The sequence below is a fragment of the Chanodichthys erythropterus genome, chromosome 3 (assembly GCF_024489055.1).
Source record: "Chanodichthys erythropterus isolate Z2021 chromosome 3, ASM2448905v1, whole genome shotgun sequence".
Lineage (NCBI taxonomy): Eukaryota > Metazoa > Chordata > Actinopteri > Cypriniformes > Xenocyprididae > Chanodichthys > Chanodichthys erythropterus.
The window spans coordinates 40,368,320-40,395,628 of NC_090223.1; the positions used below are offsets into that span (position 1 = coordinate 40,368,320).

At 38.8% G+C, this 27,309-nt stretch overlaps 1 protein-coding gene across 5 annotated transcripts in view; it reads right to left on the reverse strand.

Moving 5' to 3' along the window:
- The window catches only part of prkcbb (protein kinase C, beta b), a 167,745-nt gene that overhangs the window by 117,350 nt on the left and 23,086 nt on the right, over positions 1-27,309 (reverse strand). For 3 of the 5 annotated variants that reach the window (XM_067382262.1, XM_067382258.1, XM_067382259.1), the window contains exon 3: positions 8,684-8,766. The exons of 1 other annotated variant lie outside the window; for it this stretch is intronic. In XM_067382262.1, coding sequence (XP_067238363.1) covers positions 8,684-8,766 — 83 coding nt within the window. Of the gene's footprint in view, positions 1-8,683; positions 8,767-24,371; positions 24,695-27,309 lie in introns of those variants that run through there. One more of the 5 variants, XM_067382260.1, reaches the window with a different exon arrangement.

Genomic DNA, 27,309 nt, shown 5'->3' on the forward strand with positions numbered 1-27,309 from the left:
AGTACTCTCTTATAATTTAAACTGTGGTCTTCTGCAAACCCCCCGCAAGAGACTATCACTAAAAGCCCTTTCACAAGTCAGTGCTTTAACATGTTGTTTGTCTCTTTTTGTATGCAGTGAAATTCAGTACATTTTTACATGCACTACCAAAATCAATGACTTCTCTGTGACATTTACGATTTGATTTCAATGACTTTTCCAGGCCTGGCCTGCTGATTTCCTGGTCTTAAGGCCATGAGACATCGTTGAGCATCTGTCAGCTCAGTTTAGGTGGCGTTCCTTACTTTTGCCTTTTGTCAGACCCCGTTGGTGGCATTTAGGCATATTGAGCATGCTTAATCGACGTCGGGCAGTCGGGAGAGAGATCACTCTGATTGGCTGTTCAGCTCAGATAACCAAGGCACAAAAAGAAGAGTGAAAACAAGTAAACAAGGGAACACACAGAAAGCTTTTATAATCTTAGATCATCTTGCCTGAACTTTCCAATATGTAAATATTTTCATAACTACATGGCTGACTGGAATGAAAGTGACGAATGAATGAAATGAAAGAGAAGACCAATTAATCGATTATATTCAAAATGGTAATCAAGCATTGCTTTGATTACGGTTCTTATATCTTCAGTCCTAGATTAATTTCCCCTTTTTGAAAAACAAATATAGATTACTGCCACCTGCTGGTATGGAGAGTTATTTCCTCTTACACAGGCAGAGAATGTGTTTTCAAGAGAAACTAGTCGACGCTAGTTCTTCAATGTCGGTTTGGTGTGTCACAGCCTTTAGCTGGTTTAATCTAGTCTCTCAGCCTGGTCAAATTGTAAAAGAAGAACTGAAAAAGAAAGATGAAAAGTGCTCCCTGAAAAGCAGCATCATATCAGCTTAGGGCAATTTTTTCAGCAGGGTAAAAATCAGAATTTTATAATTCCTTAATATTTGTAGATTTTTCATTAATTTTATTCATTGCTTGTGTCCTCTGAAAAACAAAATCAAGTGACAATCACAAACTGTAAAGTTGAACCTGTCAAATATGTTATGTCAAATTGTTTGATAATCCTTTTTGCTGCTCTTGAAAAGGTCAAAGTTAAATAGTTTGAACTTTTAGCAGTACATCACAATGCCCAAGATACCACAGCAGCCGATGATACCACGCTCCATAGAGTCTAATGCACTAAGCAATGTTGATGCGAGTCATGCAAAATGACCTTAATACTTCATAATTATCTCACCTAAGCTAGCGCACACTGCGTACAAATGCCATTATGTCTGTCATAGAGGAAAATGCTGCTGTTTTTTTCTATGACAATGCAACAAAGATTCTTTTCAGATAGAATGCATGCACAATCCTCCCACTTCCATGCTTCTATCACACAGCACGCATCGCACTGAGTCATCGAAAAATCAGTACTAAATAAAAAGGTGCAGGCAGTTCTGTACCAAAGAGTTCAAATGGAAAGACAGGGGAGGGAGAGGAGATGCAATAGAAATGCATTGCAATAGAGCCCTCCCACCCGGTGGCCTTCAGAGGGTTCCCATGGTGATGGCCAAAGCCCATCGCCCAGCAACAGGCTGGTACCTGCCACAGCAAGAGTTCACGGCGGTTGTCGCGTCTGGCTGAAGAAAAAAAAAACACACTTGAGAAAGCTGAACATTTCTATGTAAAGACACACACAAGCACCCTTCCATTTCCTCTTTTCTCAAACTATGCACTATTATGAGACATGTTTTTCTTTAGTAGCAGCTGTAGATTATGCTCATGTCAGAGAAGGGGGTTGTGGGAAGCGTTTTTACCAGTGTCAGTAGCACTGAGTTATGCAAAGCACAATTTCTGTGGTTTGCTGCCAGAAACTGTCATGACCACAATTTAAATGTTATGGTGGATCGTGCAGTAAATGGCACTAAAACTAGAGGGGGTTAATATATATTTATATATTAGGGCTGTCCTATTTATCGCGATTAAACCACATGTGATTTGGCAAAGGCTGCGATTATTTTATGCGCAGCTTGTCAGAGCTGTACGGCTCTGTGATCAGTAGTAAATGCTTCTCCATCTGAAAGCCAGAGGGCGCTCTCTCGCAGAAACTCTAAATATGCCCTGCCTCAGAAGAAGATAACATGCGTCATATCGCTGTAGCTTAATAAACAGATAATTGAAATGCTTTGATTGATTAAACATGACTAATAAACACACGACTGCCAAATTCTGTGTAAGAAGCCACATCATCTCACAGAATGATGCTCAACTGTTGTTATGAAGTGAGTTTTGAGTAAAAACATGTTATTAAATGTTGTCTTTTGTTGGACAAGATGTTAATAAATGCTTCTCATGTCTAGAAAGATGTTTTATGCGTGTTGCTTTTTCAAATGTACATTATAAGTGACTCAAACTCAAGGTGCTTTCAGATGGATTAGCAATTGGAGCCATACTTCATTGACAAGCTGGGCATAAAATAAATAAATAAATAATAATAAAAAAAAAAACGCAGCCTTTGTGATTTCATAATCACACTAAGAATCACGTTTAAGCGATAATTGCGTTTAAGTTCAATGTTATTTTTCGTACTGTGTGATAAATCATGCAGCCTTAAAAAAAAAAAAAAAAATATATATATATATATATATATATATATATATATATATATATATATATATATATATACATATACACACATTACATATAGTATAGTGGCATATACTGTTGCATGAATTGTCTGTCGAAATACTGTCAAATGTGTTTATTGTTTGTTGTTGTTTGGCAAACGAATCAGCAGTCTGGGCAATCCTATTTTTCTCACACACAAACAACCTCAATTCTGATCAGTCCTGCCATTTTTCCTTCTTAATGCTTTGTGACAAGCAAACAGCCGTACTGCTCAGCAACAGAGTGACGTTTGGTTTCTCCTTGAAACTGCTCTTTAAATAACTGCACAATGGCTTGCACTGGAGCATATTCACACAGAGAACAGCACATCCACACAAACAGCATACATGTCAATACACTGCTTCTCTCTTTATACCTCTATGCCTACAAGCATGAAAGGTAAATCACCCAATCAGAGAAAAGTGTGACTGGTGCAGGAAACGTGTTTATGCAAATGCCTGCCTGGCCTTATTAAACCAGTGCCCCATGGGAGCATGCAACCAGTGTGAGAGGGGTATTTATAGACATCACCCACTTCTGGCAGAGCATGTGGGCGCATCCATGACTATCCCAGCGGGATTTCAAATAATGACAGTGGGGAGTGGGAGATGCCGTGGAAATTACTAGAAAGGGTTAAGCTGAAAAGGGAGCCTAAGGGGGTCTCTTTGTGTTTCTAAAAACATTTTTAATCGACCCACAATATTTCCTTATCAGTTCCATAACCATCCATGAATTTGTGTGTCAATATGTATGTGCCACACTGTATACTGTATATAGGGCTCCAGACTGCACCTAAAACGGTCGCATATTAATTTATGAGTGATATTTTTGCTGAGGTTGCCACTGGTGACAGAATAAATTTATTTAATGCCTTTTTACCTGCGTGTTCTGTGATGAGTAACCTATCACACATTTTATTGTGTTGTTGATGTAATAAAAAGAGATGATGCACATCAAAGTTTCAGTGGAAAAACGTTTGACAGCCAAAATACACATGGGGAAAGCGAGGATCAGTTTGTTAGAACAAAATATATCAGACTTTTTCAAACAGTCCTCATCTCTGTCGAACACGCTGACGGCATATCTGCTAATAAAACAAGCAGGCTCCAGCATGAGATAGACAATGACAGAGACACGGAGGATCATCTTTCTGTGTCAATGAATGCACACCCAAGTAAAAGTGCAGAAATGCAGTGTCTATTTCGTACATATAACATGGATAAACTAAAAGTAAACATGTCAGCTGTGTGGACGCTAACAATATCGTTAACAATTCTCGTTTTTAATAAACACTGATATGGATTCTTAAAATCTCAAGATCTTCTAAGGCCCAGGTATACTTCATTTTCTGTGTTCTGCTCTGTCTCCCACACAGTTGAGTAAGTAAGCCTTTCAAAGTATACTCCTTTGGTCGGAAAGACGCGTTCAGCGCATGCATACTATCTAGTGGACTTTGTTTCCAAGTGCTCAAGTCACTCGCACATGCACTGTTGTACCTCCTGATGCTGAGAATTATGTCACGCGGCCAGCGCGTGGACAGCTACGGAAAGCGTGGCGTAGTCTATGCTGTTTTCTGTTAATGCGTGAACTTCACATTATTTGTAGTGCACCTGCCATCCAACAATTGCAATAAGCTTTGTTACTTTTAATATGTTACTTTTAATACATTTGCTACTTGTAATAAAGTCTCAACTTTGAAATTCTGTCTGTTTTATTACAAAATACAATCAATAAATGTGGTTTTGTGGCTCTTTAACATATTGTGACTATTCGCTGTAGTGACAAAGGCCAAGTGGCACGTGATCATCTCTTCCTATTTACTACTAGTTATACCACCAAATAAACATGAATAAACATCAAAAGAAAAGTTGAAAGATACAGTACAACTTAGAGAAATGTCTCATGCGATCGCTCAATCAGCGTTTCAACCACAGAAAGATGTCACCATGTAAACAATGTCACATAACGTTACATTTACCTCAGAAAAGTCATTCAAGGACTAATCTCATTACTCAGCTAGAAAAAAAAAACTATAAAGCGGAGCATTTTGCTAAAAATATGCACAATATTACATAAAACTTCAATGACTATGCAGTAGAAAGGTAATATAATAAATAAAATAATTAAAAATAAATAAATAATTCAAAACGGTGATACCTGACAAGCGAAAACAGGCTGTTGTCTTCCCTTTTACCAAATAGGTAGGAAAACATTAATACCCGCAATACACTCGGTATGTTGCTGTCCAAGGCCACTCCCACCAGTCTGCTATGGATACGCTCGACCAGAGTCAAATACCGCCTTGCTTTAGTAGGTACTACTTCTTAGCAAACTTTTAGTTTGTGTCGACATGTATTGTTCCCAGGTGCAAGAATTCAAAGAGTAAACGTTTAACATGAGTGAGTGAGTTACTTTAGTTTCCAGTGAAGTATCCAGCGTGTTATAGGCAGTGGCTAAAAGATGCAAAGATTCATAAATATGGAAACAATGCAAAACCTCTGTGTTTGTAGTCAATATTTAAAACTGGATGACCATGAAGACAGTGTTTTAGGCCAAACAGAGGAGAAAAAAATGAAAGAAACTGCCGCTCTGTCAGTTCCTCCCAAACCCCCAAAGAAAAACACCATTTTCGTACAAGTACAAAAGCTGTTACCATAGAGTTCCATTTTTACCATAATGCTGTTTAAAAAGTAGACAAAGTATGATACAATTTTCAGTGATAATAATACAATCACCTTGCAATTAAAAAGTGTTCTGTTTATAACTGATCGATCAGACTGTCCGTGAGCACGGATACAAAGATGCAGATAATATAATCTGTAGATTTCACTTATATGATTGCATGTGAGGAGCTCCCTTTCACCAAATTTACCTCTCAGATATTACTAATTAGGAAAAAATGGACTGGATACGTGCAAGGCCAAACTACATTCAATGTCAAAGGGATGCAAACAAAATTATAGTCCATTACACTGGCTCAGATTCTGTGTAAAGAACAATTCTTTGTATGTATACGGTTGTCAAGTTGGAAAAGACATTCAGTTCCTAAAACATCCAAAAGATGGACGCAGCTGATGGGCAGGGCAGACGTAAACATGAGAGGGTGACTTCAATTATGTTTAAAAAAATTAATACATTATAAAAAAATTAAAAAAACATTGGGCGCCTGTTTTTTTCTCTAGGAGAAAGAAGTCTGGATCTTCTTTCAGAGAAAGAGAATATATGAGAACGAGAGAGAGAGAGATCCTCTGTTTCTCATGCCAGAAAGGTAGCAATACAGGTAACAAGCTTTTGCACTGCTTTTGCAGTGAACGACAGCATTGGAACAATTGGCTTGTCTGTTGTAGCCAATTATTCCAGTGGAGCTGTGTCTCTCTGTCTGTAGCATTTTTAAGAGATGACAATCACCAGAGCTGAGAGGAAGAACTGGGAAACTCTTTCTCTCTGTCTTAGGCCCTGTTTACACCTGGTGTTAAGAAGCATTTTTATCAATCCAAACACAAGTGAACAACACTAAATACAGGTGTGAATGGGGTCTAAAACATTTTGAGCTTGTCCACTTTCAACCACTTCCAGAGCTAGTTGCATTCGACCATATCGATTTAGTGTAAATGCATGTCATGTGGTCAAATGTGCTCGAACAGCCACAAAAGACTGCCTACTCTCCACCTACTGACCTAATGCATAAACATTATGGGAAGCGCGCTAGCCAGGCGGGATTTAAACTTATTTCTTCCATTAGATCAAAAGATCTGAAAAAAACCCATACAATTACCCTTCCTTCAAGGAAATCAGGACAGAAGTGGTTGAAAGTGGACAAAAGAGACGGATTAAAACACCAGGTGTAAACGTGAATGTGTCTTACTTGATCTTCTTGTGATCCGATTGACCAAAACCACCTTAACCATGTGTAAACAGGGCCTTATAATGTCTTATGTGCAACAGAGTCTGCCGACAGCAATGCTGATATATCACCAATTAATTTATTATTAAGAAAGTGAACTGATCCAACATGAGAGTGAGGGGGTGAGATATAAAAGGAGATATTTTAGGTATCCCAAGAAACCAGTGGGCGTAAAACACCCTTGAGTGAATGTGCTAAAGACACTTCTGCTTTATAAAACCCTTACTGATCAGAGCCAACAGTCCTTGTCTCGTCTGACAAACTCCTTTTAATACAAAACACAGAAATCAGAATAAAACAAGCAAGCAAAAAACAAGTTGTCGCTCACATGTCCGTGAACCCACCTGAAGTCTGCAGTAAAAACCAGCGGTCTGGTTTTTATTGCACAACTGCAATCAGAGTTGGGTTTCAATACGATACAGAGCTCTTATAACGTGAATGAGAGTTTAATGAGACTACCGGTACAGAAATCCCTTGGTGAACGTCTAATTAGCCCACTTCTATAATTGAAGCCTAAAACGAGCCCCTTCGAAAACATCTTTGAGTCCGCCTTGCTTGGCTGTCTTTGACATTGACTATATTTATACCTATAATCCCCTTTAGTGGCTCTTCTGAGACTAGCTAGCAGATTTACACAAGAAAAAACTAATGACAATGTCACAAGGCCAAGGCTTCATCAAATAGATATCGCGTCTAGTTTACTGGCACGCTGACGTCCAGAGCGCACGTGGTTCTGGCAGCACTTCTAGACTGGTGGAGAACAAGCGTGAAAATAAAATTAAGCATGAACCTCTTTGCCACGGCTCTGGAGGAGGATGAAAGTGTGCGTTTCATCTGCATGAATGAGATGAATGGCGAGGCTTCTTAGAGAAGTGGTGGGACAGAGCCAGATCACTAATGTGGATTGAGGTGTGGAAATGTGCTAACGACATCCCACCAACATTCTCCATTTTAGATCACTCTGAATCCCTTTGTCGAGTGTCTGCCAGCCATGTCATATCGCCTGGCCCTGCTGGGTGTACTGTGTAAATATGACGGTATTCTAGGCAAGGGAGCCGACCCAGGACTTGAAGGATGCTCCTCTGAGAGCTGAAGGTACGTCTGACTGAGAGAAGGGCAATGAGAGGGCTGTCAGACGCACAGCACTGGGACTTTCACATTTAAAGTAAAAGAGTCTGCAGGGTGAAGAATACGGCATCTAATCTCAAGGCAGGGCGTTCAATATATCATAAATGAAGGCTGAAGCCCAATCTAAATACACAAAAATGTCATCTTATGTGCAAATGGCAGAGAATAGAGACTCACCTGACTCCACAACTCATATGACAATGCCAATAATGGTGGATGCATGCATGGATTGTATTCACACACGTATAAAATACACATAAAATGCAGTTTGTACTTTTTGCAGATTTTCAACTACTTTTTTACTTAAAAACATACATGAATCATGCTGGAGCAAATGGTCTCGTTTATGGTTTTACTGAAGTTTTTTTAAATGCCTATAGAGGGAAAAATATATTTCCATATGCTTCAGTAAAAACGATTGCTTGCTATGGAATTTATTTTGGTGAAAAACGCTGGTTTAGACAGACGGAGAATCAAAAAGTGGCAGAGAGCGAAGCAGAAATGTATTTTTCATAATTACACCGATTCAAAGAGCAAAGCCATTTCCCGTAACTGCACAGCGCCATTCATTCTTCCTCCTGTTCGTGTGTAGTAACTGTAATGATGTGATTGAGCTGGCATTCTACGTTCACTCTCATCCACACTAACAAAAAAGAGCTCTGGTCCCCTGTGTGGACGCGCTTCCTGTAGCTGTCACTATAGACCGGGTAATTTGTTGATTTAAATGGTTGTATAACTCAGAGGCCCGAGACAAAGTGAGCGAAGACAACGACTCCAGGAGGAAATCTGAAACGGAGCGGGTTATCGTCACTGCAGCTGTCTCACACACTTCCTCCGTGACAGTACGTCTGATTAGATTTGGCAGAGGACGACAACTTTTGCCCACCTCCTTTCTCTGTTCTCTCAAGTGGGATTGAGAGATAGACAGGCACAGATTGAAAAGGAGAGACAAAGAGAGGAGGGATGGAAAAATAAAGGAGGAAGGATGGGGAAAGAAGAGATTTTTGTACTCACATCTGATGCAGGACCCTTATCTGCTCCGGGGCAGGAGAAGGTGACGAATTCATGGCAACGCTTGTGCACCACAAAGCAGCAGACTGAAAGAAGGAAGGAGAGAGAGACAGACAGATGAGATAAACGGTGAGAATCAGAGCACATGGCACTGACAGACATTTATCTGCAGTGACAGGGATCCTGTTTGATTTCATGTTATGCTCTAAGACCCGACCTGAACCCGCTCACATACATACAGCCATGACAATCGTATCACAGTGTAACACTGCATAAGGCCTAACTACAACCATTAGACAAAAAGTGGTACTTGCACACCATGAGTGCTTGTTTATTGCTGTTATTATTATTATTATTACGTAAGTCTTAGTATTTGAATTGATTCCCAATTTGGGTGCTCGCCACCATTGAAACAAAAGAGATGTGTGTGTTTTATGGGCATTTAAAATACTGCTCTGTCTATTGCCACACATCACGGCAGTTTCTATTTTTATTGCAGCACACACAGAATGCAGGCATTTCTGTTTGAATTAAAATACTTGCCAATTAACTCACACGTGATACTTGCCAAAAAAAAAAAAAAAAATCATTTTATTTATAATTTAAATCACTTATGATGTCAGCATTGTAGATGTCAGCAATTCTCTCCCCATAAACGTCAGTGAGCATTGGTTATGTTACAGTTTTGGAAATGTCATTCATGTTCATTCTCTCAAGTTTTCAAAAGCACATTAAGCACAAGCACACATCTTTTCAACTGCTACAACAAAATTGTATGATAAACAAAAATAGCCTTAACTAGCTTAACCAGCAAAACTGGATGACGTTTTGACGGAAGTTTTTGATTTGATGCTCAAGAAACATTCATTATTATTATCAATGTTGAAAACAGTTGTGTACACTTTTTTTTTTTCAAAATTCTTCGATGAATAGAAAGTTCAGCATTTATTTAAAATAGAATATTTTCTAACATTATAATTGTCTTTACTGTAACTTTTGATCAGTTTAACTCATCCTTGATGAATAAAAGTATTGATTAATTTTATTTCTATCCCCCAAAAATAAAATTCTTACAGACCCCAAACTTTTGAACGGTAGTGTTTAATGTTACAAAAGATTTAGATTTCAGACAAATGCTGTTCTTTTGAACTTTCTATTCATCATAGTATCATGAAATAAAAATGTAAATAACTGTTTTCAACATTGAAAATAAATGTTTCTTGAGCATCAAATCATCATATTAGAATGATTTCTGAAGGATCATGTGACACTGAAGACTGGAGTAACGATGCTGGAAATTCATCTTTGATCACAGGAATAAATTACACTTTACTGTATATTGACATAGAAAACAGCTGTTTTAATTTGGAATAATATTTCACAATATTACTGTTTTTGTTTGTATTTTTAATCAAATAAATGCAGGCTTGGTGAGCAGAAGATACTTCTTTTAAAACATAAAAAAATCTTACTGACCCCAAACTTGAACGGTAGTGTGTATATATACATATATTAGTCCCAAACTATCACGGTATGGACGTCACGGTTTAGTGCGTACAGTCAGATGATGAATACTGTTGGTCAGAGGCAATCGATACTCCAATCCAGAAGGGGGTGCACGTGGTAATGCAATGCTGTTTGCTAACCACTACAACCGGAAAAGGCGCAGAAGAAGAGATGATCTATGCATAGATGTGTAAAAGCTCAACCAGTGTTTCAACTGCAGAAAGACATCAATAAAACAGCTTAAGAATAATATCTCACGTAGCATTACATTTACCTCAGGCAAGTAATTTAGCGTCTACAGCATGTTAGTTCTCTAGAGCAGTGGTTCCCAAACCTGTCCTGAAGGATCCCCAGCACTGCATATTTTGTATGGTGCCCTTATCTGACACACCAACTTCAGGTCTCGCAGTCTGAGGAGTCGAATCAGGTGTGTTAGATGAGAGAGACATACAAAATGTGCAGGGCTGGGGGTCCTCCAGGACAGGTTTGGGAACCATTGTTCTAGAGAAATTAACTCCAGAAGGGAGCATTTCACTAAATATATGCACTATATTAGCTTATATTAATTTGCTTTACCTGTTAATAAATAATGTCTTAATTATTTAATATATGTTTAAATGTAGTTGTCATGACAACAAGATATGACAGTAACTGTGTAAATGATAATATTTCATGAATGATCTGGAGTACAAAAATGATTAAAAAATAATTTTACAATTACATTTTGAAGTTACTGCAAAACCTGCCATATGTGCAATTTACATGTTTTTATTTGAGTGTTGGTTGTTATATCTAAAAATAAATATATGTTTAATTCAGTGACTGTCTTTTGATATTCTGTATAATATATGTGGGTGTATGCTGTGTGGAATGCTTATAACTGCCAACTACATATATTTTTATAGACAGTACTGTACAAACTACGCTGTCAGCTGCATGATAGTCTTCAACAACCTATGACTGCAGCATCAGAGCTATAGGAGCTGCAGCTACTATGCAAATGATGCGCTGTGCAGGACTGTATGTACAATGCCCCTCTGTTCACATCACTAATGCCCCTGGCACCTCTGCATCAGGACATATTCAGGTCATCGTAGGGGCATCTTCCTTCCTGCTTCTGGTTAATGCTCCTATTCACACAGTGTTATTTCTGATCCTATCAGATTTGTGCAGATTAAAGCCATTTTCTCACAGGAAGTCACTCACGTTCACAGTAATCTCTTTAGAAATCTGCGTTCTGCACTTTAAGAATAGCAGCTCCAGCCAAAACACAACAGCCAAACTTTAGACAGGCTGAACAGCCACTGTCACCCACACACTCTAAATACTCCAGTGAGAAAAAGAGAGATAAAGGCACAAAACCAGAAATTTGGAAGAGAACTGAAGCATATGATTCAGTAAAGTTTGCTCTTTTCATCATTGTGATCTAAGCCAGGCCAAATACCACCTATGAGCTGAACATTCAGGCGGCACCTATATTTAAAAAAAATGTTACTTCTAATTCTTTTAAGAACTGAGAACATTTAAATCTTTTTGTATTGTGAACTGGGTGACATAGCACTATATCTGGATTAACTGTAATATTTTTGCAGTTAAATAAATCACGGTGCTACAAGTCCTTCATCAGTCCCTTGAATAGCAATTTTGCAGATCTTTGAAAAGACATTTAGAATTACATTTAAATTTAATCGTTCAGCAGATGCTTTTATCCAAAGTGACTTACAAATATGGAGAACAATAGAAGCAATTAAGGCAACAATATGTAAGTGCTGTGGCAAGTCCCACTTAGTCTAGCACAGTATACACCAATCAGGCATAACATTATGACCACCTTCCTAATATTGTGTTAGTCTCCATTTTGCTGCCAAAACAGCACTGACCAATCAAGGCATGGACTCCACTAGATCCCTGAAGGTGTGCTGTGGTATCTGGCACCAAGATGTTAGCAGCAGATCCTTTAAATCCTGTAAGTTACTAGGTGGGGCCTCCATGGATCGGACTTGTTTGTTCAGTGCATCCCACAGATGCTCGATTGGATTGAGATCTGTGGAATTTGGAGGCCAAGTCAACACCTCAAACTCATTGTTATGCTCCTCAAACCATTCCTGAACCATTTGTTTTGTGACAGGGAGCATTATCCTGCTGAAAGAGGCCACAGCCACCAGGGAATACCGTTTCCATGAAAGGGTGTACGTGGTCTGCAACAGTGCTTAGGTAGGAGGTACGTGTCAAAGTAACATCCACATGGATGGCAGGACCCAAGGTTTCCCAGCAGAACATTGCCCAAAGCATCACACTGCCTTTGCAGACTTGCCTTCTTCCCATAGTGCATCCTGGTGCCATGTGTTCCCCAGGTAAGTGAAGCACACACACCTGACCATCCTGGTGATGTAAAAGAAAACATGATTCATCAGACCAGGCCACCTTCTTCCATTGCTCCATGGTCCACTTCTGATGCTCACGTGCCCACTACTGTTGGTGCTTTCAGTGGGTCAACATGGGCACCCTGACTGGTCTGCATCTATGTAGCCCCATACACAACAAACTGTGATGCACTGTGTATTCTGACACCTTTCAGAACTTCTTGAGCAGTTTGATCTACAGTAGCTCATCTGTTGGATCAGACCACACGGGTCAGCCTTCGCTCCCCACGTGCATCAATGAACCTTGGCCGCCCATGACCCTGTCGCCGGTTCACCACTCTCCTTCATTGGACCACTTTTGATAGACACTGACCACTGCAGACCAGGAACACCCCACAAGAGCTGCAGTTTTGGAGATGCCCCTTCTGACCCTTCACAATTTGACCCTTGACAAACTCCCTCAAATCCTTACACTTGCCCATTTTTCCTGCTAAGGGGCCATGTTTTTCTATTCCAATGCGCTACTTTTCCATTGTTTTTCTATGTAAACACGCTCTAGAAGGACATGCATCACCACTACGCTTGCATCTTTTGCAGTGCATCGCACATAAGCACCGCATTTTTAAGATGCTGTTTTAAGTATAAAAAAAAACTTTTACACGCAGTGCTGCTCATCAATGTCAATTCCAAAACAGTGGACCAATCAGAAGAACCCGGAGGCAGGGCATGACAACTGTTTTATTTGATGGCAACATGGCGGAGGAGGTCAGCCAGTGTGATTATTTTCCATGTAGTTTTTTCCATGTCAAAAATAATATCTCTATCTATTCTGCTGTTTGCCTATTTCTATTATTTCCGCCTCAAAAGCGAGAGCCTCGTATTATAAAAAGTGTTTAGCCTGATCTTCCTAATATTGCACAAGGCAAGTTATCTGCTGGACAAGGCATTTCTATCTATACGGTCTGTGAAGATGAACTGATCATCAATCACAACTTCAAGGTTCCTGGCTGTCCTGGAAGGAGTTATGGTTGCTGATGAAGTGTTGGGTTGGCCGAAACCACAAGCAATTCTCAACAAGGTTTCACTGTCCAAGCCAAACTATTGTGTGTGTGTATATATATATATATATATATATATATATATATATATATATATATATATATATATATATATATATATATATATATATATATATATATATATATATATATATATACATACACACACAATAGTTAGGCTTGGATAGTGAAATTGCAGCATATTACCAAATGTAATTACATTTTAATTTTTAATCCTTTATGAATGCTAGTCATCTGGTCCTTCAACTCTCTATACTCTCTCTATATAACAACTATATATAAATATATTCACAAACATATCCACATAGATAATGGTAATAACAATGTTTGTACAGCTCAGAATATTATTAACAAAATCAGTTAGAAGGCGAAGTTTTTAGGGAATTTAAAGGATTAGTTCACTTTCAAATGAAAATTACTCCAAGTTTTACTCACCCTCAAGCCATCCCAGGTGTATATGACTTTAACAATCGGAGAAATATTCATAAATATCCTGACACATCCAAGCTTTATAATGGCAGTAAGTGTTACCAAACAAGTATGAGCTAAAGAAAGTGAAATTTCTAAAAATGTCTAGCTTCCGCCAGACCACCTTCCGTATTCAACTTACGAAGAAAGTGTAAAACTCTCGCAGTTCAAAAAGCTTACTCTACATCCTACGCCTTCCCTATTCAACTTACAGAACTGACACGACACTAGTACTTTTTTTGTGTGTGTGATTTTAATACAGAAGGCGGTCTGGCGGAAGCTAGATATTTTACTTCATAATTTGTTAAATATGGATTTTTTTTTTTTTTTTTACACAAATGCATCACTTTGCTTCAGAAGGACTTTATTAACCCCCCGGAGACGTGTGGAGTATGTTTATGATGGATGGATGTGGATGGAAACACTTTCTTCAGCTCATACTCGTTTGGTAATGCTTACTGCCATTGTAAAGCTCGGATGCATCAGGATATTTATTTATATTTCACAGATTGTGTTCATCCGATAGAAGAAAGTCATATACACTTAGGATGGCTTGAGGGTGAGTAAAGCTTGGGCTAATTTTCATTTTGAAGTGAACTAATCCTTTAAGTAATAACATAAACTGTTGCCATTTACAACAGAAAGATCTTGAGCTGCCATTCCGAGAACACCTTCAATTCAAACACTTTAATAGTAAATAGATTTCTGAATTTGATCTATAAACTTTTCCTTTTCAGAAGTGTATGGAACTGCTTCAAAAAGGAGTGCTGGATCCTGTGTATCTGAGCCTAAAGCAGACAAAAACAGATGATAGAATTTTTGGCTTTTGGCAAACACGTCCTTTTTTGCCTCTCTTTTTAGTGCTCAGAATTGTGATGTGCAGACTATGATCAGCACTTGAGATCGGTCAACACCACTTATCTCTTCACATCCTGCAGTGCAAAAGTAGGAAGTGCATTATAAGACACAAGCTAAACTAAAAAGAACAATTCACCAAAAACATCTGTCATCATTTATTCTTCTGAACACAATAGTTTTGTATAAAAAGTGTTTTAATTATGTATGATGTGGATCACCCTCTGTGAGTGTATTTCACCATGTTGAAATGACGTGACCTGCGGTGCTTCACTAAACATTGAAGAGAAACCTCACGCTCATTGGCTTCTGCCCCAGTAGATACGCTAGTGGCATCGAATAGTGTTGTTTTGTGATGCAAGTAGCCAAAATTAGATAATGAAACATGATTATTGACGTCCTTTACCAGCAGAAACAATAGGAGAATCTAAACTGCGTACACAAGTTGGAAAGACTTGATGACAGAGAAAATCCTGAGTAGTGATGCCCATGTTGTTTCTTTTTTATTGGACAGGTAAGAGAATTAATTATCACGTAGACCACTAATATAAAGACGATAACACTGATCCACGTCGATAGATGGCAGTGCTGCATCTAACACGCTGTGGTAACTGTACTTAAAAGTAGCTACAAAACAGAACAACGCTAACGCTAGCCAAATATCTAGTGAATGCACCTTTAATATAGAATATAGAGCACAAGACATGGACATAAACGATAACTTTATGGCAATTTTATGGCCATTTATAGAAATTGCATGGAAAAGAGGTTTGAAATATAGGTGATGGTGAGTAAATGATGACAAAGAAAGATCAGAAATTAGAAAATAGCATAATACAAACTTAAATAAAACACTTATAGTCTGTTGTTTTGTAAAATTTCACAGCACTGGGTGACAATCCACTCACTGAGATTCACTGTCATGAACAGAATGCAAAGAGATTTGAATACTGTTCTATTCTTTGAAATACAATCCCACAAAACCAGCACAATAAGGAACTAAACTTGTTTACATATAATAACAGTTCCTAAAACATACAGTACCGGTGTATATTTTAGGAACTGTTTTCTATTTGAATATATTTTAAAATGCATTTTATTCCTGTGATGTCAAAGCTGAATTTTCAGCATCATTACTCCAGTCTTCAGTGTCACATGATCCTTCACAAATCATTCTAATATGCTGATTTGCTGCTCAAGAAACATTTATTATTATTATCTGTGTTGAAAAGTTCAAAATATATATATATATATTTTTGACTATCTCTCATCTATCATGCAGTATAAGCGTTCAGGAAGTTCCTCGTCTGCTTATAGTGACAGGGTAAAGATCGACCCAGAGGTGAGGCACAGACTGCCATCTCCAAACAGCTCAGTTAAACAGCCTCTCACCGGGCCTATTGAGCGCACGCTTACATAATGGCCAGCCTGATGGAGAAGGATCAGGCCCAGTAGGAGTTTCCCTGACTCTTTCTCTCTCCAGCACTCTTAAAAGGTCAGAACGAGAGAAAGGCTCATGTAGCAACCCACGTCCCTTCACAGGGAGACTGATCTGGCCCTTCATAATTAAACAGCCCATTAAATATCCATGCCACGCTAGCGGCTCAGCACCTAGCAAACGCACCCATGCCGAACACCCCGGTACGACACCAAACTCTGTCCCGGCAGATGCCGTTCAAAAACAGATTCAATTAACTGGGAAAAACATGAGCATTAGTCCGATTCTGCTAATCAGTCAGTCGCTCACAGACAAACAGCAACGGTGCACACCCACGTACTCACACAGTTACAGCTCAAACGCGCACACATACACAAGTACGCCCACACAAACACACATGCACTCGACATCCAAGCATAACTGCCTTCTGGGCAACTGTGGACCTTTAAAAAGAGCCTCCAGTTATAGCAAGCCACGTCTGGCCGGAGGAGCTGCACAAGAACCTTTCACGATTTTAATTCACGGGCGCGAGAGACGCGTGAGTGATCCCGGAGATGACTGGGAACATTCATCTTGATATTGAATTCAGCCCAGCTGTCAGTGAGATGCAGATTAGGAGGAAGGGAAGAGAGTTTGTGTGCTTGTTTACTAGAAACTGAACAGCATGCAAAAGATATTCCTCGTGGTGCAACATCATTAAGGGTTCATGAACACAACAAGGTGTTAGAGCTGCTAAATTGAATCAGGCTGAAGTAAGGGAAGGATGAACACCTAAAAACAGCTTGTTTTCCTCCACACGACCCATGGGAAGTCTTGATATGCTGAAAGAAGAATGAATTTTACAGAAAAAAGGAAACACAGTCCATACTGTTTAGATGTTGATGAAAATATGAACCATGTTGGTACTGTTAAATACCTCACGTGTCTTTTCATCCAGGTCTATTATATTTGAATTCATCTATATGCTAGTGTGCTTCTAAAATTTGCAAAGATGCAAGTTGTTTCAGTCATTGGATCTTTCCTCAGTTTCCATCGTCAAGCAGAGAATTCAAAAACATCATAATATCATAAAATTTGATTCTCACCAAGTTTCAAGGAAAACGTAAGCAAATCTGCAGTCTGCACAGATATTTAATCCACAAACCATCTAAATCTGAGGGCTTCTGAAAGCTTTTCAATATCAGGATGTGGAACATAAAAGATATTTTGAAGAATGTTGATAACCAAAGAGTGTTGGTGACCTTTGACTTCCATTTGTATGAAAAACAACAAAGACATTTCTCAAAACAACATTTTTTTATATTTCACAAAACAAAGTCTTACATGTTTGGAGATACATGTGGGTAAATAAATCTTCATGAAAATACTGTTCATCAAAGTAACTGAAACTTAATTTAAAAAGATGAGAAAAGCTTAGAGTAATAATGATTTTAATTATGGTAATATGCTAACCTAATATTTGTATGCAGCTTTTCCAACCATGACTAAACAACTGGGTTTAACTGTCTGGAAAATTGATTCCCTTTACAGAGGAGACACTCATAAATTATCAATTTAGGATACATAAGATGTGCTGTGTATTCTCACTCACAATCAAACATTCACACACTGCGACACATGACATGACAATCTTCTGTTCATACACACAGGTCACACTTACAATATGAATTTTTCTAAGCTAAATCGTACAAGACTCAACCCACCACAACAGTGAGCAGGAATACAATACTGACAATAACAGCTAGCTTAGCTCTTACCACTGCTCATTAAACACTGATGGACTACATCCTGCCTGTTAAAAACAAGCTTGTCTTCCAATCTAAAGTACAAGTGCTTCCTCATTCTAAATATGATTATAAAAGCCACTATGTGGTGACATGGTGCTGATGCTAAGGATACACTTACATGTTTATTTAACTAAATGAAGACTTCCACACTGACCAAGTTTTTTCTTAAATTACAGTTTTTCTCAGTCGCTTTGGCACATTTCTCGGATTAGAATTGAAATTCTCAAAACTACCTGTTCAATCTTCACATCATTGTGTCACTTGTGCACATCAAAAAAGCAGTTTCTCATTCATTTGAACAAATTGCAAATGCTTTAGTACATTCAGGCAATTGATTAATTCTCTGCTGTTTCCTGCATTATCAATTGCTAATGTAATGTTGCTCAAAATGTGTTATATGGCTCTCTGTTGAATAATCGCACCCCTCAAAACATCTAGTCATTTGTTCATAGCACAAGTCATTAAATGCAAAATGGTTGACCTAGTTATCACAATGTCAAGTATGTTATCTATACATTTCTATTAGACTTTTGTGAATGTGTCCTGAATTGATTAATGAATTGATTACAGTTTTTGTCAGTCGCTTTGGTACATTTCTCAGATCAGAATTGAAATTCTGAAAACTACCTGTTCAATTCTCACATCATTGTGTAACTTGTGCACATCAAAAAAGCAGTTTCTCATTTCTTTGAACAAGTTGCAAATGCTTTGGTACATCCATGCAAATGATTATGTACAATTCTCTGTTGTTTCCTACATTATCAGTTGCTTATGTCATGTTGATCAAAATGTATTATATTGGGTCTCTGTTGAATAGTCTCACCCCCCACAACATTTAGGCACAAGCTCATAGCATAAGTCTTTACATGCAAAATGGTTGAACAAGTTATCATAATATGTCAAGCATATTTCTATACTTTCTATATTTCCATTAGACTTTTTTCTAAATCTGTCCTGAATTGGTAAATTGCTCCCAGGTGAATCTTGACGACATGACATGACTCAAAAACGACATGACTCAATGACATGTTCTGTCAATAAAATACAGTACAAACAGTAAGAGGGTAAATTTGAATCTTTTCCATTCTCTTGCAATTACACTCACACATACACTAAGATGTAACTTATAATTGACAATAATTGTCATCAAAACTTTAGCCATAGTTTCCATCAGAACGTCCCTCCAGAGTACACGTTATTTTGAGAACATGACTAAATAATTTGACTGTCTTATCCGTACACAATGACACAAGGACTTGTCATTCTGATGGCACTGACATGTTCATTGACACAGATATTTACTTTTGAGAGATGAACTAAGGATTTTGAGTAAGAGAGTGGCTTTTGCAGGTTATCCATGGTGTTTTGCTATTTGTACAAATTGTTTTGAGAAATGCACTTACTGTTTTGCAAATTGTGAGTTTGATTCGAGAAATGTACCAAAGCGACTGAGAAAAACTGTAATTTTGCAGGTGAATCCTGAATTTCACTAATGTATTCAGGGGAATGTAAAGCATTAGATCAACCAATGACCCAACCAGTTCTCTAAAACAGCTCAAAGATGCATGTCATCAATCTTCAACTGAAAAGCATATATAGACAGAGCGCAACAGAGGAAGACGTAGATAAGGCAAAGGGCATAGGCACGTTTCTGGTGAAATGAGGCCCACTATGAGGCCCCACTATTGTGAACTATGGTCTCAATCATGACCTTACAATGGCTTATGTGGGTCTAAATGTGCAGCCGAACGTTTGGAGAAAAACCTTTTTCCTCAATCATTCAAGCATTTCGTAGACATAACAGGTATGTATTTCAGCAATGTGCACAGCACACTAATGTGCATGCTATATTACAGTGGCATTTTTACACTTACAGTAGCATATTACACTTGCTTTACACTTACAGTATAGTAGGCTAAATGAACGTTATACAGACACATACACATGAATACATATATACAGTGTATGTATATATAGTCTTGTCCTTTTTTTTTATCACAAGGACATTTTTCAGTAATTTGTTCACTGTCATAAAAACCATAGCCATAGTTTAGGCTACATCTGAAATATTCATCACTGTTATATTGACAACATGGCTAAGTATTTTGACTATCTTGTTCGAGAACAATGACACAAGGACTTGTAATTCTGATGGCACTGATATGTTCATTGACATAAATACTTGCTTTTGAGAGATGGACTAAGGATTCTGAGCAAGTTCCAGGCTTTTGCAGGTAATCCAATATGTTGTGCTGTTTGTACAAATTATTTCGAGAAATTAACAGACAGTTTTGCAAATTGTAAGGATGATTCGAGAAAACTGTAAGCTAATTACAATTGGTAGAGAGTAACTCCAAACCTAACTTGCAACAAATTAGACATTTATATGCCACTTTAATAGCAAATACTGAATTTCAGAAGTGAATAAAGGGATTTATGTTTTTTAGTGGTCAAAGTGAACTTATCAAGAACTGCTAATATTTAACTCATATATTCATAACTCATTAGACCGACAGACAGACTGATTGACGGACAGACAAACAGACTGATCGACAAATTGACCGACAGACAGACAGACAGACTGATCGGCAGATGGACCGACAGACAAACAGACTGAATGACTGATCGACAAATTGACCGACAGACAAACAAACAGACTGATCGACAGATCGACTGATTGAGAAATCGACCGACAGACAGACAGACTGATTGACAGATCGACAGACAGACAGACTGATTGACAGATCGACAGACAGACAGACTGATCGGCAGATCGACCGACAGACTGATCGACTAACAGACAGAGACAGACTGATCAACAAACAGACAGACTGATTGACAGACAGACAGACTGATCGGCAAATTGACCGACAGACAGATCGACCGACAGACAGAGACAGACTGATCAACAAACAGACAGACTGATTGACAGACAGATAGACTGAACGGCAAATTGACCGACAGACAGATCGACAGACAGAGACAGACTGATCGACAGATCGACACACAGACAGACTGATCGACAGATCGACACACAGACAGACTGATCGACAGATCGACACACAGACAGACTGATCGACAGATCGACACACAGACAGACTGATCGACAGATCGACACACAGACAGACTGATCGACAGATCGACACACAGACAGACTGATCGACAGATCGACATACAGACAGATCGACTGACAGACAGACTGATCGACAGATCGACACACAGACAGACTGATCGACACAGACAGATCGACAGACAGACAGATTGACAGACAGAGACAGACTGATCAACAAACAGACAAACAGACAGACAGATCGACAGATCGACACACAGACAGACTGATCGACAGATCGACACACAGACAGACTGATCGACACAGACAGATCGACTGACAGACAGACTGATCGACAGATCGACACACAGACAGACTGATCGACAGATCGACACACAGACAGACTGATCGACACAGACAGATCGACTGACAGACAGACTGATCGACAGATCGACACACAGACTGATCGACAGATCGACACACAGACAGACTGATCGACAGATCGACACACAGACAGACTGATCGACAGATCGACATACAGACAGATCGACTGACAGACAGACTGATCGACAGATCGACACACAGACAGACTGATCGACAGATCGACACACAGACAGACTGATCGACAGATCGACACACAGACAGACTGATCGACACAGACAGATCGACTGACAGACAGACTGATCGGCAGATCGACACACAGACTGATCGACAGATCGACACACAGACAGACTGATCGACAGATCGACACACAGACAGATCGACTGACAGACAGACTGATCGACAGATCGACACACAGACAGACTGATCGACAGATCGACACACAGACAGATCGACTGACAGACAGACTGATCGACAGATCGACACACAGACTGATCGACACACAGACAGACTGATCGACAGATCGACACACAGACAGATCGACTGACAGACAGACTGATCAACAGATCGACACAGACTGATCGACAGATCGACACACAGACAGACTGATCGACAGATCGACACACAGACAGACTGATCGACAGATCGACACACAGACTGATCGACACAGACAGACTGATCGACAGATCGACACACAGACAGACTGATCGACACAGACAGATCGACTGTCAGACAGACTGATCGACACACAGACAGACTGATCGACAGATCGACACACAGACAGACTGATCGACACAGACAGATCGACTGACAGACAGACTGATCGACAGATCGACACACAGACTGATCGACAGATCGACATACAGACAGATCGACTGACAGACAGACTGATCGATAAATCGACCAACAGACAGACTGATCGACCGACCGACAGACAGACAGATTGACAGACAGAGACAGACTGATCAACAAACAGACAAACAGACAGACAGATCGACTGACAGACAGACAGACCGACAGACAGATCGACCGACAGACAGACAGACTGATTGACAGATTGACAGACAGACAGACTGATTGGCAGATCGACCGACAGACTGATCGACTGACAGACAGACTGATCGAAAAATCGACCGACAGACAGACTGATCGACAGACAGAGACAGACTGATCAACAAACAGACAGATCGACTGACAGAGAGACAGATCGACAGAGACAGACCGATCAACAAACAGACAGACAGATCGACAGACAGACAGATAGATACCATTTCCAAAACCTCATTATTGTAAAGCCAAATAATAATAATAATAATAATAATCAACTTTATTCTTGTGATGAAAAAAGAACACCACATTTAAAATGTCAAGTATTCATCATAATACTATTTGATACGCTGTCTTCATTTTTTCAGCATAAATGATTGCATTACAGTATCAAGAACTAATGAAAATCATCATGACAGTAAGGAAAATTACAAATAAATTGCTGAAGCAACTGTCTGTTTGCATTATGGTCATAAGAATTTCAGAAGTAAATGTGTTTAATTAGCATGAAAATTATGTAACAATATATAAAAAAAAAATATATGCTTTGGAAATTTAAAAGAAAATTCATATATATTATTTTTATTCACTTCTTTTTTCCTGAAAGGAAAAATGTGACCAGGACATGTTCTGGTAAAATAAAGCCATGTGAATACATTTTTTTCTTTCAAAAACATATGTACACGAAGTTTTTCACTAAACTTTCAGATTTCACAATCCTGCGGCAATGTAAAAAACACACACAAACACCTGCAAGCAAGCACACACACACAGAGTACGGATGTTAGATGTGACATTAACTGGATTAGCTGGGCTGATCCTGCGCTCAGTACTGATGGGACTGTTAAGAGTGAGGCTTCACTGAGATTAACACATCTGAACAGCACAGCAGCACACACACTCCTGCTGTCCGCCACACAATCAACAACAAGATGCATCTTACACAGCCATTACTTACGCTGTATATTTACACTGATTAATACTGCACACACTCTCTGCTGATTAAGTGTCTGCCAATGAACTGGAGTGGAGCCGCTCCTGACAACAAACTGCTAAATCAGAGGATGGCAGGCATGGAGGAGCTTGAAATTTTGCCTTTAAGCTTGTCAGTTTCAAATCCTAAAGAGGTGTCACTTTTACCGTTTTGAGGTGGTGTAACTATAATAGACTGAGGATTACTTATGTCTGCAGGTATGACGTAACAGGATGACGTGAATGGTGAGGGACAGTGTTTTGAGTGTTTAGTGTGTGTGGCTCTGCCGCTGAACAGTTGTTAAACAGTTCACTGAAAGATTCTGCAAAGAAGGCTGGACATTGGATTCTTCTGCAAAACATGCAAGGGTTTATTGCATGGTGTCAGAGTGCCGATCGTCGGGATGGCGAAGTTTAACCCACAGGTAAGCTTTTGCTTCAAGAGACTGGCGGAATGGACCGACTGGAAAAATTGGTTTATACGTTACAGAACGGTGACAAACTGGATAAAGTAAGTAAGCACCCTTATCTATGCCTTGGGGGGCGAAGCAGAGAATATTTTCAGTTCATTCACCTTTGATGCAGAGGGAGAACTACATACTGGTCCTCAAAAAGATTGAGAAGTAGGCATCTGAGTCTATTTTCATGGCAAAAACTCAATTACAAAAATACAAATATCACATAAATGCAATAAAAACCAAGCAAACAAACAAACACAGCAAGTGATATTAAACAAGATTTTTTACATTTCAAAAAGATTGATAGGTATTTCATTATAGGTGTTTCTATCCGTGCGTACAATGTCCGGGGGAGAGAGCGGAATCTTTCATTTGCTCCTGTTATGAACTATCGATCACTGTTCAGATCCACTCATGAGGAACACGTTAGAGACTGAATGGTGGTAGGAATCCAAGACAAAGAACTGTCCTGCAAGTTGCAGCTCATGCCAAATCAGCTAAAAGGATCCTAAAGCAAAAAGACCACCTTCTTGCACTCATGTGGTACAGATGCACTCCATACAGATCCACTCCACAAGTCCAGCAGAACTCTTGATGGGTTGCAAGATTCAAACAACCTTACCCATCCTTGACAGAAATCTGTTACCTAAATGGCAGAACACAAAAGTCATCAGAAAAAAAACGATGCAGCTAAGAAAAAGGAACAAGCTTACTACTACAAGCAGCGTCAAGGTGTGAAAACCCTAGCTTTCTTATATCCTGGGGATCAAGTCCTTACCGAATTGGACACTCAAAAATCCTGGCTAACAAAGGCAGTTTTGACAAAGTGGAGTGTCATACCACCATCTTATCTGGTGAAAACAGAGCAAGGGGGTACATTACGAAAAACCACCAATAACATCTGCAAATATCTCACAGCAAGAGACCGCACTGACAACTACACAGATTGCTGACAAATCACTGGACAAAACACAAGATGTTCAACCTGATATGAACCAGGCTTTGGCAGGATTAGCAGACCAACACAAACTCTAGATCTATAAATAAGAAAGAAAGAAAGAAAGAAAGAAAGAAAGAAAGAAAGAAAGAAAGAAAGAAAGAAAGAAAGAAAGAAAGAAAGAAAGAAAGAAAGAAAGAAAGAAAGAAAGAAAGAAAGAAAGAAAGAAAGAAAGAAAGAAAGAAAGAAAGAAAGAAAGAATTCTTAATATTCTTTAAATTTCACCTTTTTTCTGTATGAAACTTCAAAAAGCATTTTTTTTTTCCAAAGGTGAGACACATGTACACATCACATTTGGTGCTCTTCACACTTAAAATACACTTACAGCCACTTGCACCTGCCTTTTTGAGACACCATGATAGGAAAGTGGTAGGTCTGGGCCAGTATACATGGCTGTGATGGCAGATCTCTGATGTTGATTTAATCCATAATACAAATGTCATGGCAGTCCTTAACATACGACTAATCAACATTATATCACTAGCATTAATGTTTTTATTGTTACAGCTTAACAGACTGCAGCTGATCTTTGCTAGCTATCTAACCTATTATAATAATGCCATTCCATTATTGCGCAGTGTTGCCATATGGCAACACAGACATTTTCTCGATTTACCAAAAACTAATTTCATAAAAACATTTTTGAGTGGTGAATATGTCATCATACCTTACCTGAGATGATGTTAACAATTTTTTTGTGAATGTGACATGGGCGGGTCCTTGTTTGTTACTGACGTTTTAGTTTGCTTTCAGCAACTACCGACAAGAGATGGCAGTCTGTCAGATATCGCGTCACAGAAAAAAATTGCATGTCATGTGACTTAACCAAAGCACATCATTGGCTAAATTAAGGTCTTCTCTTACCAATAAAAAAAACTAGAATGTTCTCATAAAGAGACGGTGGCAAGGAAATGAACATAAAGAGTATGTTGCCATATGGCAACACTATGCGGTAGAGGGCTAGTTACTACTGCTTCATTTGAGACTGTATGGTCCACATATGGGAAAGTGTTATGACTAAAAGTTACAGGTATGCTTGAAGCAACACAAAGAAACAGCTGTCACAAAGTTCAAACAAACAGATTTGCAAAAGGGGGAGATGTAATAGAATGAGGATTAGTATGTCTGCAAGTATGACATAACGGGATGACATGAATGATGAGGGACAGTGTTTTGAGGGTTTAGTGTGTGTGTGGCTCTGCCGCTGAACAGTTGTTAAACAGTCCACTGAAAGATTCAGTAAAAGTTCAAAGAACAAAATGATCACTGGACACTGGATACTTCCACAACACATAAGAGGGTTTATTACATATACTGCACTGCATAAAGATCTGGTTACCAAATGGGTGTAGTTTTAATTTATAAACAATTGTCTAGCATTTTGTCTATCACTATTTTGCCCTTATAGTTGGCCCTATAATAAGTGTGAGTGACACATTTGGATTTTATTTGATTGTCTTTATTGCCCTTTTAAACTTCCAGCAGAAATATTTTGTATTGTCTGTATTTAAACAATCAGAATTTATGGCATGACATTGTTGAATTCTTGATTCTAATTGGTTGACACTCATTCCACAAGCTTTTTACATAATATTACGCAAGTGAACAGCAGTGTCACTGTAGCATTACATAAAAAAAAGTGTAATTTTAACGTCAGTGTAAACCAGAGGGTTTATGGTTTCAGGTAAGCCTACATTAGGTTTAACTACAGAAATTGAATAATCAAATGTAAAAATAAAACACTGCTTAGTCTTCACTGTATGAATTAAATATATACTGATTCATATTAACGCAAAAAAAGTTATTCAGTCAAGAGCAGTGAGTTTCTATTTGTCGTTTGATTAACATTAAGCACATATACGGACACAGGTTTATTAGGCTGCTGTCACTTTAAGAACACGGATCCAGTATATTGTTACATGTCCATGTTCTTTCTCAACTGTTTAGATCACTTAAGACATAACTGTTTACGTGAATACTCACCAAGACGAGCATTTTGATATAATTTTGTGCGCATTTGACTATACATAAGCTGTAGAAGAGAACTGAATTCTGGAGCACACGCTGTCCGAGAGGTGCACACGCTTCCTGTGCGTGTGATTACTTCGCTTAATTTGCGCCTAAAAACATTAAGCATGTCACATGTATGTAACAGTCATGTGTCCGATCTAATCTCTGCTGTCTGTGTCAACCTAAATGTTGGACTTTTTGTAATCTTTTGGAGTATTA